Genomic DNA, 17,364 nt, shown 5'->3' on the forward strand with positions numbered 1-17,364 from the left:
AGTAAAACGGTGGGTCTATTTGTATGTGCTATTTAATTGCAAAATAGTTAAAAAATGCTTTTTTATTTTGTTATTGTGTTTTACTGTGACTGTAATGTGTGGATTTTTTTTTTTCTCTAGAATGTATGGAGTGGAACTGTTTATCACCCGGGACGCCTCCAAGCCAACACAGCTTATTTGCTCCGCTGACTGCAACCGGATCTCCTCAATCACTCTCGTCATCATCATCATCATCATCATCATCATCATCAACAACACATATAACCCCTGAACGCTTCCTGGCGCCACCACAAATGTCCCCTCCTTTACCGCCCTCTCTTTTGATCCGGTCACCGCTACCTACCCCCCACCCCTTTGGACATCCGTTTTTCCCCAAATCGTCTGATGTCTTACAACTGCCAGATGGCTGTGTTTGTTCAGACAATGTGGGGGATGATCAAGCGGATGGAATGGTGTCAATATTGTTTATAGACAATTAAAACAGCGTCTCTACCTCTGCTTAACGTGGTACTTTACAACTATTGGGAGGAGTTGTGCCAAGGTTGTCAGATCAACCATCCGAGTCAGAAACATCACGAGTGTTTGGGTAGTATCCCAGAGGGGTTCTATGCAAGACATTTTGAACAACTTATGAAAAGACTGTTGACTGATAAATGTATCCCTGTAGTACGGTGCTTTCTGGCGATTAAACAGCTCTGTGCTGATGGTGCAAGAATCTGTGGTGTAGCAGAAACTGTTTTGTATGAGTTGAAATCTGTGGAAGATGTCACAGTCAAAATATGAGAAATGTATGATGCTATGATTGGTGAGGACGTCGCCAAAGAGACTACTGGAGAGATTTATATGAGAGAAAAAAGTAACTGTGTGCGGATATGGGGAATTGTTTACGTGTAATGTATAACCATATCAGTGAGAGATATGTGATAGCTTGTTTATCCTGTATTTTAGATCAAACCATTGCCATCAATGTGAATGATGTTAAAAAGTACCAAAGTATGCGTAGTGTGTGTTGATGTGTGTAGGCTAGAAAAACTGAAGGATCTTGTTAGAAGACAGTATAGCACACCACCTTGGGATGAGTTGATGCAAATGTTGTTATCAATGGTAATAACTCGTGAGAGTGTTGTGGAGACATTTTGTGCAGTCATAACACAATTTCAAGATGCTGAAAGTATATCATATACTGGTTATGTACACTATGCTTATAGATGTGGTGAGTCTGTATGTGAAAAAAAAACAATGTAACGATGTCTTACATGATTTGCAAAAACTACACATATTCATAAGCAGTAAAACTGATGTATCCATTTTAGCCAAAACTCTATCTGTAATAGAGTGGGTTTTCGCTGTCATAATTTTAATGTGTGGTGTAGAATAAAAAAGGTTTGACATAAAGCTATTGTGATCACTTGTGTCCTAGATGAATCATGGAGAGGGTTATGCGAAAAATATATTATGACCCAGCACACCCTGGAGAGTTAGGTGGGGTGCATAAGCTTCGCAATGCCGTCAAAGAATGTACGGGGGTGGCTCCGCCAATTCCTACGGTTAAAAAGTTTCTGTTGCGTCAGGATGTCGGTTGTTATAATTCTGTGGCTAGCATTGTTAAAGAGTATAATATGAGGTGCATGTCTAGTATAGGCATAGCACACATAACCATGAACTATAACAATATTACGAATAGGGTTTACTTTACCGGTGGAGCGGGTTGTCATATAGCATTTACAGGACGTCTGGCCGAAATTCTTGGTTTCATCCCAGACACTGTGTTCGAAATAGACTCCAACCCCCTTGTATAGGGGTGCTTGTGTAGCCCCCAGACCTGCAGACATACATGCTGGTCGTTATAATATATTTATTTATAGCGACATTGTAGACTACCAGTTAGTCGGGGATAGCCATGTCCCACTGCTCCGGTGTATAAATATCTCTGATGAGAGTCGACGCATCCCCACTCTGAGTTATGATACGCCTCATTACACATCGTTGTCACGCTCAACTATTACTGACATTCAAATAGATTTACGCGACGATCAGAACAAGCTCATTCCATTCTCGTACGGAAAAGTCATTGTCAAATTACATTTTAGACTGGTGAAGCAGAATTAAAATGATGCGCAAAGCATACACCTCAGATGATGGGAGATATATGGCATATTATATGAATCAGGCCGGTGGAGAACTACCTGGGTTCATAGGCTCCAGTACACAATATGGTCAGGGGTCAGGAGGCATATTCAGATATTTATTCCGGATGGCTGTGGTTTAATCTTGCCAAACCTCATCTGAAAACTGCAGCCACAGGTATTATTGGAGATGTGGTCTTGAATGTTCGGAATACCATAGCAGCCAAACAGCAGGGAAATGGTCTCATGATGTACAGTCGCAAACCGTTAAAAAGAAGTCCATCAGGATGTGGGCGTAACCAGTCAGTATATAGACGACGTAAAACCCCATCTAAAAAAACGAAGAGTCATCAGAAGCAGAAGACGCAGAGCTCCGACCCGACGCTCTCTGGTCTTAGCAAAAGAAATATTCTAAATTCATTTTTAGGAAGTAATCATGGCGTACATTCATAATCAGTCTGAAGAGTGTGTGAAGACAGAACTGGACCTGTTTGCAGTCCCGTACACACAGACATCTATCGAAAAAATCAACATTTCTAGAAATTCCACCCATATCCGCTCTAACAGACAGTGGACCTATAAAGTTTTTCATATCTGCTAGTGGAGAAGATTATCTAGACCTTAACGATTCATATCTGTACACACGTGTAAGGATTACAAATCCTGACGGCACATTGCTGGCTAATGCAGCTGATTTATAAACTACCCTGGAGTCTTTTTTCCCAAGTAGATATAATGCTGGGCGATAGATTGATTACACAGTCTTCAAATACGTACCCATACAGAGAAATTATTGAATGTTTGCTAAACTATGGAAAAGAAACACTAGATACACAGTTCAGCACTGGACTATTCTGTAAAGATATGGGTGGGAAAAATGGACGACACGTCTATTACAGGAGATAATTTGGGGTTAGAGCAACGGGGGCGCATACAGTGGTGAAAGTCGTATTGTGGAATTAATATCGCCAGTACACGCCGACTTGTTTTTTCAAGAAAAACTGTTGCTAAATGGTGTGGACATGTCACTTAAATTCATCCGGTCAAAAGATGACTTTGCACTAATGACCCCAGAAAATGTTTAATTCACTGTGAAAATAATGTCTGCCAGTCTGTTTGTAAAGAAAATATCAGTGGCTCCTACTGTGAGACTAGCACATGGTAGAGCGCTACAGCATACTAATGCTAAATATTCTATTGACAGAGTAGCCATAAAAACATTCTCCATACCAACAGGTACGCGGGTGTGCAACCAAGAGAATCTATTTATAGGGCAGATACCTAAATTTGTAGTCATAGCTTTTGTTGATAATGAAGCATACACTGGTTCGTATGCACTTAACCCATTTAATTTCGGACACTATGATGCAGAATTTATAGGCCCATACGCTAAATGGCGGCCTCACCCTGCCTGACCTTTTCAACCACATTTTCAAAGAGGACAATATGTTCGCGAATATTATCAGATGGTGGAATCAACAGGGCGTCATTTAAAGGACAGATCATTAGCCATAACACGATCAGATTTCGGTGATGGTTACACATTGTTCTGTTTCAATCTGGAACCTGATGGTGGCTGGGCAGGAATGTATCACTGATTAAGACAGGCAATGTGAGATTGGAGGCACGTTTCCGAAACACGCTCCCACGGACGGTGACCCTGATCTGTTATTCTGTTTTTGATTCTGTAATCGAGAGATCCTATTGGATCATTACTAGTATGAATACAATAGAGCTTACCAGTGTGCTTAGAAAAAAGAATGAATGAGGGAAATGAAATTTCTTAGGCGTCATGCCCATGTGATCAACTTCCAAAAACCATCATTCATAAACTACCCGCAATGTTAGTGGTAAATACGGACAGCTAGTGATAAACCGGGTCAACATTGGCTGGCTATATACCTTACTGAAAACAAACATGGCTTGTTCTTTGATAGCTTTGGACACAGTCCGACTGTTTTTCTGCCAGAAATCAGCCATTTCCTCTTAAAAAATTGTGTGGCGATGTACCATTCTGGGGGTACAGGTGCAAAATAACTATTCGACAACCTGTGGACAACACTGTGTGTTCTTTTATATGTAATATTCAGAAAAAAAAAGTCTTATACAAAAGTGTTGAACACGTATCCTGCTAATCTTGTCTGTAACAATACAATGGTCAGTCATTTTGTTAACAAAATACACCCCGATGTGTGCCACGATCAGAAGTTTAAATGTGTACAATGTGCATGTGCAACATATAGGTAAAAGTATTGTGTAATGGTGCTTGTTTAGCTAATAAAAAATATGTGAAAAAATAATTGTCTTACCAATTTCTGTAATAGTTTTTATTCAAACTTTTCAAAAAGAGAGCTATACATGGAAAAGCAATTAGACACAATAGGGAAAATACATGAGTAGTTTTTGAAAAAAACAAATAGAGAAATACAGTCAATATTTTCACCAGTTTTACATTCAATGTCTTTTTAGGTTTTTCACGGTAGGGAAAAATCATTTTCTTGTGTTGTGACACAAGATTAACATTAACATTTTCCAAAGTTAATAGGAAAATAATGTAAAAAATAGTATTAAAAATTAATAAACAACCAATATGTAAAAATAGAAAAACCGTCTTTTTAGGTTTTCACAGTAAGAAAAAAAGTTTTTTGTGTCACAGTTTTACATTCAATAATGTCTTTTTTAGGTTTTCACAGTAAGAAGAAAATTTTTTCTCGTGTCACAGCCAGTCAATAGGAAAATAATTAGTATTATAATTAGTATTAAAAAATAAAAACAACCAATATGTAAAAATAGAAAATAGGCAAATACAATCATTACATGTCTTTGGCAACTTGACGATAAAAAAACAATTCAAAAACTAGCCCACCGTGTACTGGTCATGGGTGAAGCCATACGTACTGATCTAAGGGTGAGCGGTGAGCTTGTACCTGTCAATGAATGCTGTCTAAGGGGTGTGCCAATACATACTGACCTAGGTGTGAACCTGACTGGTGAACATGTATCAGTCAATGTGTGATCTCTATTAGCAGCCGCAGGGGCCCCTGTTTTAAATCCAGCAATAGCACGATGTACAGCTGTGTTTGGAATTACGGATAGAGGTATGTTTAAGTGCGCTAATGTCTTTAAAAAATCATTCCACCCTGTAGGTCTCGAATGGTCTGAAACATTGTTATGTGTTGTTACGCTTTTCAGTAGATCATACAGATGACTGCCTGTCACAGTCTTATCTTCAACAACGATTTCCCAATTATTTGTCCACGAGCTCTGATCATTATTACGGGATAAAGAGGTGATTATGTATTCAGCGTTGCGTTTATTCATGGGGGGCATATGTGCCAATACTTCTGATCTTATCATATCGTCTTCTACGATTGTGTCTTGTGACTCAACATTTGAGGCTTCAACCTTTGATGCATCACTGGGTAGGGATAATGTAATTACATTTTTCTCACGCTCACCCTGTTTTACCAGGGTTAGATACTTCTGCAAAACACTTGAATATTTTTTGGCTTTTTCATATACGTCATTGTCAGACTGACTCAATATATCACTCATGGCTCGGTCCGATTCATTTTGGACAGACTGCCACAAAGAGGCGTTTTGTGTGTCTGAGGCTTGATGCTGCTGTAATGCTGCTAGTTATTGCTGAGGCACCAGAAACATTTTCTGCGTGTGTTCCATGTCAGTTCCTATTGATGAGACTAGCGATGAAAGGGATTGCAGCCCCCAATAGAGGCAATAGAAAACCACCGGTTTGAGTAATTGTCTTTTTTTTTTAAATGTTTGACTTTTTTATCCGCGATTAGTCTGATAACCTTCTTCTTCTTTTTCAACAACTTGTACTGAGTGCTAGACAGTGGTATATTACCTCTTAATACGTTCAGAGCTATTTCGCACAATGCATTAAGAAAATCTGGACTAGCATTGTTCACAATAACACCTCTAGCTCGGGGTGCTGCCTTATGAAGAAGGTCCAGCAGTGTGAAATTACGTTGCATCCGGATTGACATTATTACACCTCCTGTTTTCTTGGGACATATACAACCTGCCGTGACGATATCAGAGCTGTTCTGAGTCGTAAATTATCTGGAGTTTTGGATTTATAATCTATCAGGAGATAGCCATATGGTGAACTTGTGGCATCGTTAAACGCCTCTAAAATGTTTTTATTATTTCTGGGGAACATCTGACGACCTAATAAACTCATCTGAATTTGATCTCTAGGATTTTTAAATAATATCATATAGTTTGTGTTCAAACAGAGTGTACAACTAGCCTTGCCTTGAATAAACAGATTCTGCACTAAATATATACAGCTGAGGTTTCTGTGGTGAACATACTTTGTGAAAACATTTTGTACCTCTAAATTACCACTGGATGATTCATAAGGTCATCAATCACTAGCAGATTATTCTTAGTAGGTGGAAGAAGTGTGTCATCACAAAGTGAATCAGGGATACCTTCCACAAAATTTACATACACTGTTTTAAGCAACTGATCGTATATTGGCTGCCAACGTGAATAAATGTATACTATGTTATCGATCTTGTGCAATATTACCGATGCTGAATTTTCAATAATGTCTTTGACAAAATAAGTTTTTCCACAATTTGAGGGGCCACTAATAACAACACTGAATGGGATGTTGAAGCCGGCCATCAAATCCTACAATCAGCTGGTTATTGTTGATATTATTAGTAGCCATAAGGCAGGGTTGTGTAGTCACGGAGCACACGTCGTTTATTATAGACCACGTGTACCTTTTTGGTCACTGTAGTGTTTTTGAGATGAAACTGCTTTTTCTCCCGTGTTATTAGTGTCTGTAGTTGTGGACAGATGGTCTGTGGCATGCTGATTGGTCACAAATGATTGTACCAACCCTATTAACGACTCGTGTGTGACAATTTGGGCATTCTGTGCATTGAGAGTTATGTCTTTGCATTTCACCTGTGTATGCCCTTGGACGGTCTGATATGCATAGTATTTTGGCCCCCCAGAAACAAACTCTGTTATATAGTCCTCGGTAGGATCACCACAGAGCTGTGAGAAGTTAAGCTCGTCCGTTAAATTCCCTAGGTATGGGCCGAGCTCTGGTATCCACTCATCGCCTCTGGTGGTGAATATGATACTATCCATATCACAATAGAGGATGCGATCCTGCAGTTTATCAAGCAGTTCATGAAGTTCGAGACGTCCATAAGCTGTAGTCATAGCCCTTATGAAGACATTAACGTCTTTTACGCTGGAAGCTTGACTCTGTCTGTCGCCACTGCACTATCGCCACCTCTGGTGAAATAAATGAGAACTAACGAACGTCAAAAGCATCGCTGAACATGAGTTGTGTGAAGCGCTCTGGGTCTGTTATGATCTCAGCATTTGGCATGTCAGTACGCATTGCAAATTTATCCCAAAGACTGTTAAGCAAAAGTTTTTGAATACTTCTGGCTGCCTTGTTAACGCCTATCTTGGCAGGGTCCAGACGTATACCCTCGCGGACATAGTAGTCCTCTACGTACTTTAGTTTCTCGTCTTCCGTTTTGATATGCCCTGGGTATCTGGGAAGCCTGCTGCTTGAGCTTGAGAAATGTCTTAACATAGCCTTTAAAAAGCTGATCCGATTTTTCTGGGAAATGCCATACCTCCGTGATGTTGACTACTCAGTATCCTTTCTCCACGGCTTTCTGTAATTCAAATGTCACCTACACACCCGACAATTGTCTCTCATGTTCGCTGTGTTTACATGGGGTTGTCTGATTCATCACACACACGTTCCACACAGAGGGAACATTAATTTACCGCGGCATCGATAGGGCAAAACTGGATGATACAGTCCTCCATAGTACATTTTACAATACCAAAGTAAGTTTTTATGTCGTCAAAATCAGTGTGGATTATGTGAGGGTGCCCAATGGGGTAGTGTCGTTTTTGCTTGGACAGTTGGGTACAAACTTGTGAAATCGTAGTATCTGATTTTTTCATCACCTTCTGTCTTGTGATACAACTTCATTGCATTCGTTCATCCTCCAAAGAGGCCTTCTCGAGGGTTGAGACCTGGTTTTTCATATGTGGCCATGAACGCCTTAACGTCCTGATTATTGCACACATCCCTTTTCCAATCACATTCCCACTTCACCACCACTGTTAGACCGTACACAGTTTTTAGCGCTGCTATTCTGTCACAGAAGGCTTTGCGTAATTCACTGTGTTTTTCTTTTTGTGACAGGGATTTCAGCTTGTGCATAGCACTTATCACATCCGTGAAAGAAACAGCCATTAAATTCATAACATGTATTTGTGGATGCACAGTATCCATCAACAAAGAATGCCCCAAATGCTTTTTCCCCTCTGTTGACAGTGTGTTGAATTTCAATGTTCTCTCGGTTTGAGACATACTCCAATCATTGAATCGAAATGTCTGAATAGGCTTTGTTTTGCCTAATGTACGATCCCTCGTATGTCAATGCCACGGTATCTTTGGGAATGAAAAGTGTTTTAAACACGCCCATGCATGATGAGGCCAGTGTGGAGAATGCAAAGGGGTCTAACGATGTACATTCTTTGAAAGCATCTCTGTATATTGTGCATGCTTTATGCAATACAGCCACATCATTAACACAATAGCGAATCAATTCCTTTCGAAAGTCAAATGTAGTGTCACAAACTGTCACGTACCACTCCATGAATGCCTTCTTAGAGTCATCAGACATGGTGTCATACCCATAGAGGGACGGATGTGGGTATGGACCGATGTATTGCTCATTCTGCCGTGTATTGAAACGATGGGGAAAATAACCCTTGAGCACATCTGAAAAACCCATAGCAGTGGGTGTTTTAGCTAGAGCTATAGGGAGAAAACTGAATGAGTCGATCCATCGTTGCTTGCAAGTAGAATCGATCATCATAATCACCCTCGAACCGCGCATAGTAATCGTTGGACATATGCGTTGATTCACCATGTACTCGAGCACAAGGTAGCTGTCAAAACCTGAGGCATTGTGGGCTATAAAGGCCGGCTGTCTGTAATAATTGATGAATAATTCCACACATTTTGTTTTGAAGCAGTATTTTTGGCCTTTCATATTCATACTGCATACAAAATTAGCCTCAAGGCGGCTATTGTGGTATCTAGTCTCGAAATCGTAGAAGATGTATGTGTCACTATGTTTAGCGTTTTTGAGGGGTTGTATATAGAATTCATGCATTGTGTCAATTATTGGTTCTCTACAATGTGTGCATTTTGGAGCTCTACATACGTGTGGCTTTTTCGCCGCCCTATATGTCATATGACATGCCTCACAATATTTACATCTGTCACACGTAATGAGTCCATGTTTTGCATCCAGCCTTTTATGTTGTTCAAAACAGTGTTTTGATTTACATATGCGTTTACAAGTGGGGCACTTCATAGTTTTACCTGGAAGGCATGTTGTGTGACACACATTACAATGCAGACATGTGATCCAATGCAGTGTTGTATGAGCTGTAACACAAATCACACACATATGCCGCCCGAAAAAAGAAGTTTTGTTTTCGATGAGGTTAGGTGATCATTATGAAAATACAACCATGCAGTTTTCACATGTTGTTCATTGTGTGTTTTGAAGATCTGTGTTTTTTTTATGACCGGCTCCGTGATGAAATATTACAATATTTTTATGTTCAAATGTTTCTGAAATCTGTCAACGACAGACGAACGAAACCCTATGTGTATATTCAAGCCCAAGATCCTGGTGCAGTTGTTTTGCGTAGACTATCTTCTCACTTTGAGACAGCTGGGGATTTACATAGTGATCCAGACAGAGAGCAAAGCAAAGTTTGTCATTGGAGTTGGTATTCATAGGGTTATACTACCCTTTAAGGACAATATTTTATCGTAGCATACACTTCCTAGTTTTAGCCGGGCCCCACCCCCTCCCGACATACTGTGTGCTACAAAGAAGTATCGTTACTCTGCATAGCTTATGAAATTTGCTCCAGAAATGCATCTACATTATACCCATCGCTGGAGTTCAACACTTTTTGGATAGGTGCAGCCACAGATGGACCCCTTAGCTTGACACTTAAAGCACTGTCCTGTGATGCAGTGTCTAATGCCCTCTCAATTAACCCGGTTAGGGTACTATGCACTTGTGCTGGCACAATACCAATATCCGTCAAATCAATATTTCGAAAATCAACTGCTTGACGAAATTCCGCAGCGTTAAAAACAGGAATCTCTCTGGATGATATTTCAGATGATATCTTAGACACCGACCCTCCCCACACTGTATTGGCCCCTGAGAATTTATAGGGGGCCCCATGTGGACGGCTGTGGCTCTATATAATCATCTGTACGTATACAATTTGACGATTGGACACTCCCAAAACATGTCTGCCTCGTGTAATCAGGATTTGGCTGTATGGTGACGAGACAATCCACAGGCCTGTCTGGATATACTGCTGGTGGGGCGTGATTTGATGGCTGTATGGTGACAAGGCTGACTGTTTCTGGGGGAATTGCGCAACCATTGTCAGCCGTACATATGTTGTTCAGTACATCTTGGAATATTTTCTCGCACAACTGAATATATGCATCGTGATTGCACACAGCACGGCTATAGTCATCTGCACACAAAGCATCTACATTGGTGTCAACGTGGTGTACATGTATTTGATCTGATTTTTTTACGTTTTTGGTGGGGATTTCCATTTTTGTTATTAAATGTTTATTTTTGTTTATTTTTACAGACCCTGATGATTGTTTCACTTCATTTCTGTTATTGTCTTTTGAAATATGGCTATCAGTGGTGTCAGTAGTGTATTGAGGGCTACTGCTCTCTGCAGATGCCTTGCCTCAGCCCTCTCAAGGCCTCTGCCGTGAATGTCTAACGCAGCACCCAAAGCTGTGACTATGTCAAACAACTGTGCATTAGTGGTCTGCAATGTGGCTACTGTATTTGCTAGACTATTGATATTTTTGTGTAAATTATGAACTTTGGATTCTATTTGGTCATGTATCACATCTGACGCAGTGTGACGACGTGTAGTTTCGGCGCAGAATTCGAAGAGTGCCTCATCTTGTAATAATGTTATCTGCTCAGGACAGTTTATGGGGACAACTGTCTCAAAACTGCTGTTAGTACTAAAACAATCCAATATTTGTCCACATTCAAATGCCTCATCAATATCCTCTGTATTTACAGAGACGTTTGCTGATGCATAAGCACTGGGGTGCACTTTGTCTGCTCCATTCACCGTGTGATTATAGGAAACACCAGGCCTCTGGCTGATGGGCGTGTCTGGAATAAAACATATACAAGTACATTCTATATCACCTTCATTCCCCCGACACTGACAGGGTTCCTGATTAGGGGGTAATCGATGTGTGGTCTGTCTCTGATGATTCTTTGCTTTCTCCTTCAAGGGCTGCCTATGAGTTAATAATAAAACACATTTAGTTAAATACACACACACACACACACACACACACACACACACACACACACTACACCTCCGCTTCAAACATTTGATCACCCCTGCAGACTTCCTATCATAAATGCAATGCTGCACTCATTCAAACACTTGATCACCCCCTCAGACATCCTATTATATACACAATGCTACAGACCCATCAAACACATTAACATGTACTCACCGCTGCAGCCCCCCTTTGAGGGAGACCTTGTATTGGTGTAATTACGACTGTGGGCTCCGGTGACACGTCCGTGTCCTGGAAATCTGACACGTCCCCCCGTTGTAAAACTCCACCTGCTTGCCGCTGCTCATCACCGTGCCTCTCTGGGAAATGTAACACCTCCAATGAAGGTGTGAATGACTCCAGTGCCACGGGATGCAGTCTCTGCAACGCTGCTACAGCATTTAGTGTCTGAAAACACATGGGAAACAGTTTTAATATATATATATATTAGGGCTGTCAATCATTAAAAAAATGTAATCTAATTAATTACATACTCTGTGATTAATTAATCGAAATTAATCGCATACATAATTAACGGTGCCTGAACCGATACTTTTTAAGAAAGTAAAAAAAGAAAAGAAAAAAAAAGGGTACTAAACAATTTAATAATAATGTATAACAATAACAATAACTAATTTCAGTAGAAAATTGCTGTTGAACCACCAGATGGGAAAAGGACATTTACAATAACTTCAAATGCACCACGAGGCTGTAGTTTACCAGTTTCATTGAACGCACCGTCTGTGTTGTTTCTCTGACGGCAGCTGCAGATTGTTACATTCCGGTGTTGAATCCTCTACAGTAAAACACAGTCACACTTTACACCGTTTAGTGTTAACTGTCAGCATTTTAACCGTGTTTAATCCAGCTACTAGCTAGCGGCAGGCTAACGTTAGCTGCTGTTGAGTATAGTGTTAACTAGCTAGCAGTAGGCTAACGTTAGCTGCTGTTGAGTATAGTGTTAACTAGCTAGCGGTAGGCTAACGTTAGCTGCTGTTGAGTATAGTGTTAACTAGCTAGCGGTAGGCTAACGTTAGCTGCTGTTGAGTATAGTGTTAACTAGCGTCACATGCAGCAGTGTTTGTGTTTCAGAGCATCAGAGAGAAGAGCAGACATATCAGTGGCACCAAATTTCGGTAGCCAGGGTTGGCAGGAAGAAGATTTTTACAAGTAAATATTCCAATTAATAATCCAGGCAGAACATACTCGTCTCCCTCCTTCATTTTACAGTCCAATGGTGGCTAGAACGGCTCTGGGTCAAACGTCAATATGGAATGGATTAATCTGCGTTATTTTTTTTAATGCGTTATTTGTTCTCAGATTAATTAATCAAAATTAACGTGTTATTTTGACAGCCCTAATATATATAAAGATTTGTATCACGTTAGTTGAGTATATGCAGTTAGATACATAGCTTGGTACCTCTATAGCAAAATTAGGGCCCTCGGTTACCCCCGTAGACGCTGCCTCATCACAAGCAACGGTCGAACATGAAGGTATGGGCGGGAAAGGTACCTGAGATTTCTGAGAGACACACACACACACACACACACACACACACACACACACTTTACTTGTTCTTTTTCAACTCACCACAATAGGTGTCTTCCTTATTCTGCGAAGACGACTTGGTTTGCGGATATTATTGTCCACAAATAGTTGCTGTGATTCACAGGCCTGCTGGAGCCCACGGATTTCAACTCTTGGCTTTATTGAAACCCCCTCACCATACTGTCGCTTTTGTAGAGGTAAAGGCGACCTACACAATAAGATACCATATAGATATTAGTGAGCTAAAACACCTTGTATAAAAATAAATAATAAAAATCACAAACATTTTTGTAGATAATTACCTGATTTCAGATTTCTTAATGCTTTCAGCTCGACTTCTTTTTCTTATTAAACCATCGGATTGGTTTAAGAGCTGATTTATATTCTGTAATACTAATTTCCCTACATAAAAACAGAACAAAAGAAATAAATAAATATCACATTATACTGCAATGTCTTGTCAATATATGTATATCCAATTTTTACCTTGTTGGAATTCATCGTCATCGTCCGCAGAAGCCTTGCTCTTAATCTTTGTAGAATAACCTAATGACGCAGTCTAGATAAGTATATATGCCACAAATACGTTTTAAATTCATGAAATTACATGAAATGAAATATCTTAGAATAGGCTTAAACATAACACTTTGCTTTTTTAATTTACTCACCCTTTGTAGACATGGCTGTAAGACGTTTCCTCTTGCTTTCCCCCAAAATAATTAAAAAGAAAAATGCACCGTTGGTCTGTTTGAGATGATCGAAGGCAAAAACGAACTGACAAGCTAGCTATCAATGCTAGCTAAAAACAATAGGTAAAAAGTGGCCAGACAGGCTGAGACATAGATGTTTATACCCCTACATACCCCTCCCCTATGACAGTATGACAGTGAGGGCCCATAACCTCTGCCCCCTAACTTTTTAACCGGTAGCCATTGGGTCTAACCCCTACGTTTTTAACACCTTGATCTAAATAAGCTCTAATATTAACTAAGTCACACAGGTGCAGACCCAATGACGACGTCATCATGCACTCGGGGCGGTGCACGCTGCTACAGACGGGGGTTATCTTCTTACTGAACTAACAAGCCAACACACGCCAGACTCCCTTTAAGGAATACATGATTTTAAAACTTCAGCAGACTGTGCCAGGACACTCCGGGCAGTCATGGTTCTAGTTCTCACGGGCTTCCCTTCCCTTCAGAGGGCACAACAAACCGGGGACTATTGATTTAATTTATTTTCTGCGTTTAAATTTAAATCTTTTTTTTTCTTTCTTTTTTCAGACCAATCAGAACGCTAGAAAGCAATGCTACCCCCCAACTGCCGCATGTATAGTACTACTACCCATTACTGAAGGAGTCTAGGAGAGAACATTCATGTCCAGTCAGCTTATGTATCCAGTACTCCAGAATTTGCCCGGTGACCCGGACCAACCTGAGACCGAGTCGAGCAGCCAGATGGACAGGGTTGTATAGCCGAGGCCCCTCCTGGGCTCCTCCCCAGCTAGGATAGTCCAGCACCGTCCCAAAAAGCACAGGTTCCTGCAGGAGCCAATGCAGAGAGTCTGCCTGCTCTGCTCTCTGTCTCCTCAGTAGGTTCCACACGATAAAAACATTCCTATCACTTATGAGCCTGCTGGGCACACAGTAAGTCTGGTCAGGGTGGATAATGGATGCCATCACCTCCCTCAATCTAAGGGTCAGGGTTTTGGACAGGATTTTATAATCGGTGCACAGCAGAGAGACCGGTCTCCAGTTCTTTAGCTCATGTAGGTCTCCCTTCTTAGGTAGCAGGGTGATGATGGCCCTCCTGCAGCTCAGAGGAAGCCTTCCTCTCTGGTGTCGTTTAACACCTCGAGCAGGTCCTGTCCTAAGATGGACCAAAAAGACTTAAAGTCCACAGGAAGGCCATCCATCCCCGGAGCTCTGCCGCTCTGCAAACTTCTCATGGCTGTGGTCAGCTCCTGCAGAGTTAACTCTGCTCCCAGCTGGGAGTTTTCCTCTGTGCTTACCTGAGGGAGACCACTGAAGAAGCTGCTGTGCAAATCTGGATTATCTCACCACTCACTCTTAAAGCGGTCTCTGTAGAAACCGGCAGCAAACTTCAGAGCCGCTACCCGTTCGTAAATGATCTTCCTTTGTCCATTTTTCTTCTCCAGCCCAAAGAAAAACTGAGATGGAACATCCATCTGTGAGACGCTCATAAACCGCGACCTGACCAGAGCTCCCAGTGCTGAAACAGCCAGCAGCTTGGCTATAGCTGACTGTTTAGACTTGAGGGAGACTAAATGCCCTCGATCTCCTGTAGAAGCTGCTAAAGATTGCAATTGTTCTACCTGTCTCTCCAGATCCTTCATTGATCGAGATAACTCTCCAGTGACATTGTGAGTGAACTGCTGGCAAAGTTGTTTAATCTGAACTTTCCCAAAGTCCCACCACTGCTGAATGCAGGTAAAAGCAGGCCTGCTCTCTTTGTGGGAAGATGCCAATAGGCACTCTTTAAATGAAATTGTTTTATAAAAACAGAGCAGGAGACAAGACAGTGATCAGTAAAACCCACAGGCCTAATAACACACCTTTTAAAGATATGTTTTTTGGTGTTTAAAACAATAGAGGCGATCCAGTCTGGTCAGGGATAAAACATTTGCTCTTGAGTGACTCCAGGTGTACTGCCTATGGTTACGATTAAAACCTCTCCACAGGTCAGACAGGTCATGTGTTTCCACTAGCTGTCTGATCCTGTGGGACGATGCAGGATGAGGTTCAGGATGATTCCTATCTAGGGTTGGATCCACCGTACAGTTAAAATCCCCCCCTAAAAACATATAATCATCACTACAAGCTTCAATGGTATCAGATAAAATGTTTAAAAATGCTACCCTATCCACCCCATTGGTTGGCACGTAATCATTTAAAAACACTAACTTTACCTTTTCATATTGAGCTGTGACCTTCAATAAAACACCTGGCAAAATGTCATCCACATCAAAAGAAACTGGTAAAAAACTCCAGGCAAATAACACCCACACCCCTCCACTCAGACTGTACTTGTGGCTTAAAATCACCTCCCCATTAAAAGCCCTCCTTCAGTCACATTCAATGTCTGTTGTACTGTGGGTTTCCTGTAAAAACATCACATTTAACTTCCTTATCTCCATGAGATTAAAAAGAGCAGCTCTGGCTCCGTTCAGGTTTAAAGTCCCTATGTTATAATCACACATAGATGGAGAGAGAAAAAAAACAGCAATAGAAAAACATGACAGTAAAAAGAGAAAGCACAAGAACATGTTTAACAATCATCTTCATCTGTGATAGTTGTGGTTTTAATTTAACTATAAGTTTTCTTAGACGGTAGATTTTCTGATCTGTGAGCGCTTCTTCACCAGACTTTCTGGTGAGAGGCCGAGCTGACTGTATGAACAGCCTGAGATCAGGAAAGTGCTCCTCTACTATAAACCTGTTTGAGTCGTGACTCACTTGGATCTTTCACCCAAGTCTGTGTCGAGTCTCTAGTATAATTAACTCGGATCAGTTGAGTCCTACTACAATTCAATCTAAAATGATAACAGCGCTACGCACAAACCTCTTGCAACATTAGCTACTACTAGTCCTAGCCATCTTAGCTGCCAAAAGCTTTATAACTTACAATTTCGTAGGCAACCCCACCGCCGCCATCGGCACCGCCGCCATCAGCACAGCCACCGGTGCCGGTAGACCCGCCGGCACATCTTCAGCAACCACCGTGACCGCGGAGACTGCGGGGGGGGGGCACGGCGCCCACTGTTAGCGGTGCTACAGCCACCGGTGGATCTCCACCTGCAGCAGCGCCGATCTGCCCCCCTCTCCGGGCAGGAGCGGATCAAATGCCGCTCCACTCCACATCCAAAATATTTCATCGTCCATCCACCTTTAAATAAAAGGACAGGTTTAGATCACTTGTTGTGTCTTTGAGAATCATGTACACCTGTCTCCGGTGACACACAACGTGTTTTAGCTGCGGGGATTTGCAGCCCAAAGACACCATTTTTATCTGAGATGAGTTGTCTGTAGCGGGACAGCTATTTTGCCGACATTTCATTTCTGATGAACAGAGGACCATTTGAGATCGTTACCCTCATGGCCAGTGGGAGAACAGGAGCGAAAGTATTTTGGATCACTACACCGTTCTCTACCACCTCGCTTACTTTAGCAGTAGTGTCCAGGAAGATAACGATCACTCCGTTCATACGGG

At 41.3% G+C, this 17,364-nt stretch overlaps 1 protein-coding gene across 8 annotated transcripts in view; it reads right to left on the reverse strand.

Moving 5' to 3' along the window:
• Nucleotides 1-6,970: 6,970 nt before the first annotated feature.
• LOC144527451 (uncharacterized) overlaps nt 6,971-17,364 on the reverse strand; it is a 160,608-nt gene continuing 150,214 nt past the window's right edge. The window contains exons 2-9 of one of the 8 annotated variants that reach the window (XR_013502822.1): nt 16,780-17,040; nt 13,803-13,837; nt 13,621-13,680; nt 13,437-13,536; nt 13,006-13,342; nt 12,322-12,379; nt 11,761-11,991; nt 6,971-11,535 (exon numbers count right to left, since the gene is read on the reverse strand). Coding sequence is in view for 4 of the 8 variants with exons in the window: in XM_078265464.1 (XP_078121590.1) it covers nt 10,869-11,531; nt 11,761-11,991; nt 13,177-13,342; nt 13,437-13,536; nt 13,621-13,680; nt 13,803-13,837; nt 16,780-16,823 (1,299 nt within the window). In the remaining 4 variants the exon portion in view is untranslated. Of the gene's footprint in view, nt 11,536-11,760; nt 11,992-12,303; nt 13,343-13,436; nt 13,537-13,620; nt 13,681-13,802; nt 13,838-16,779; nt 17,041-17,364 lie in introns of all 8 variants that reach the window. The other 7 variants (XR_013502823.1, XR_013502821.1, XR_013502820.1 and 4 more) reach the window with 7 other exon arrangements.

This window comes from Sander vitreus, chromosome 13 (genome assembly GCF_031162955.1).
Source record: "Sander vitreus isolate 19-12246 chromosome 13, sanVit1, whole genome shotgun sequence".
Lineage (NCBI taxonomy): Eukaryota > Metazoa > Chordata > Actinopteri > Perciformes > Percidae > Sander > Sander vitreus.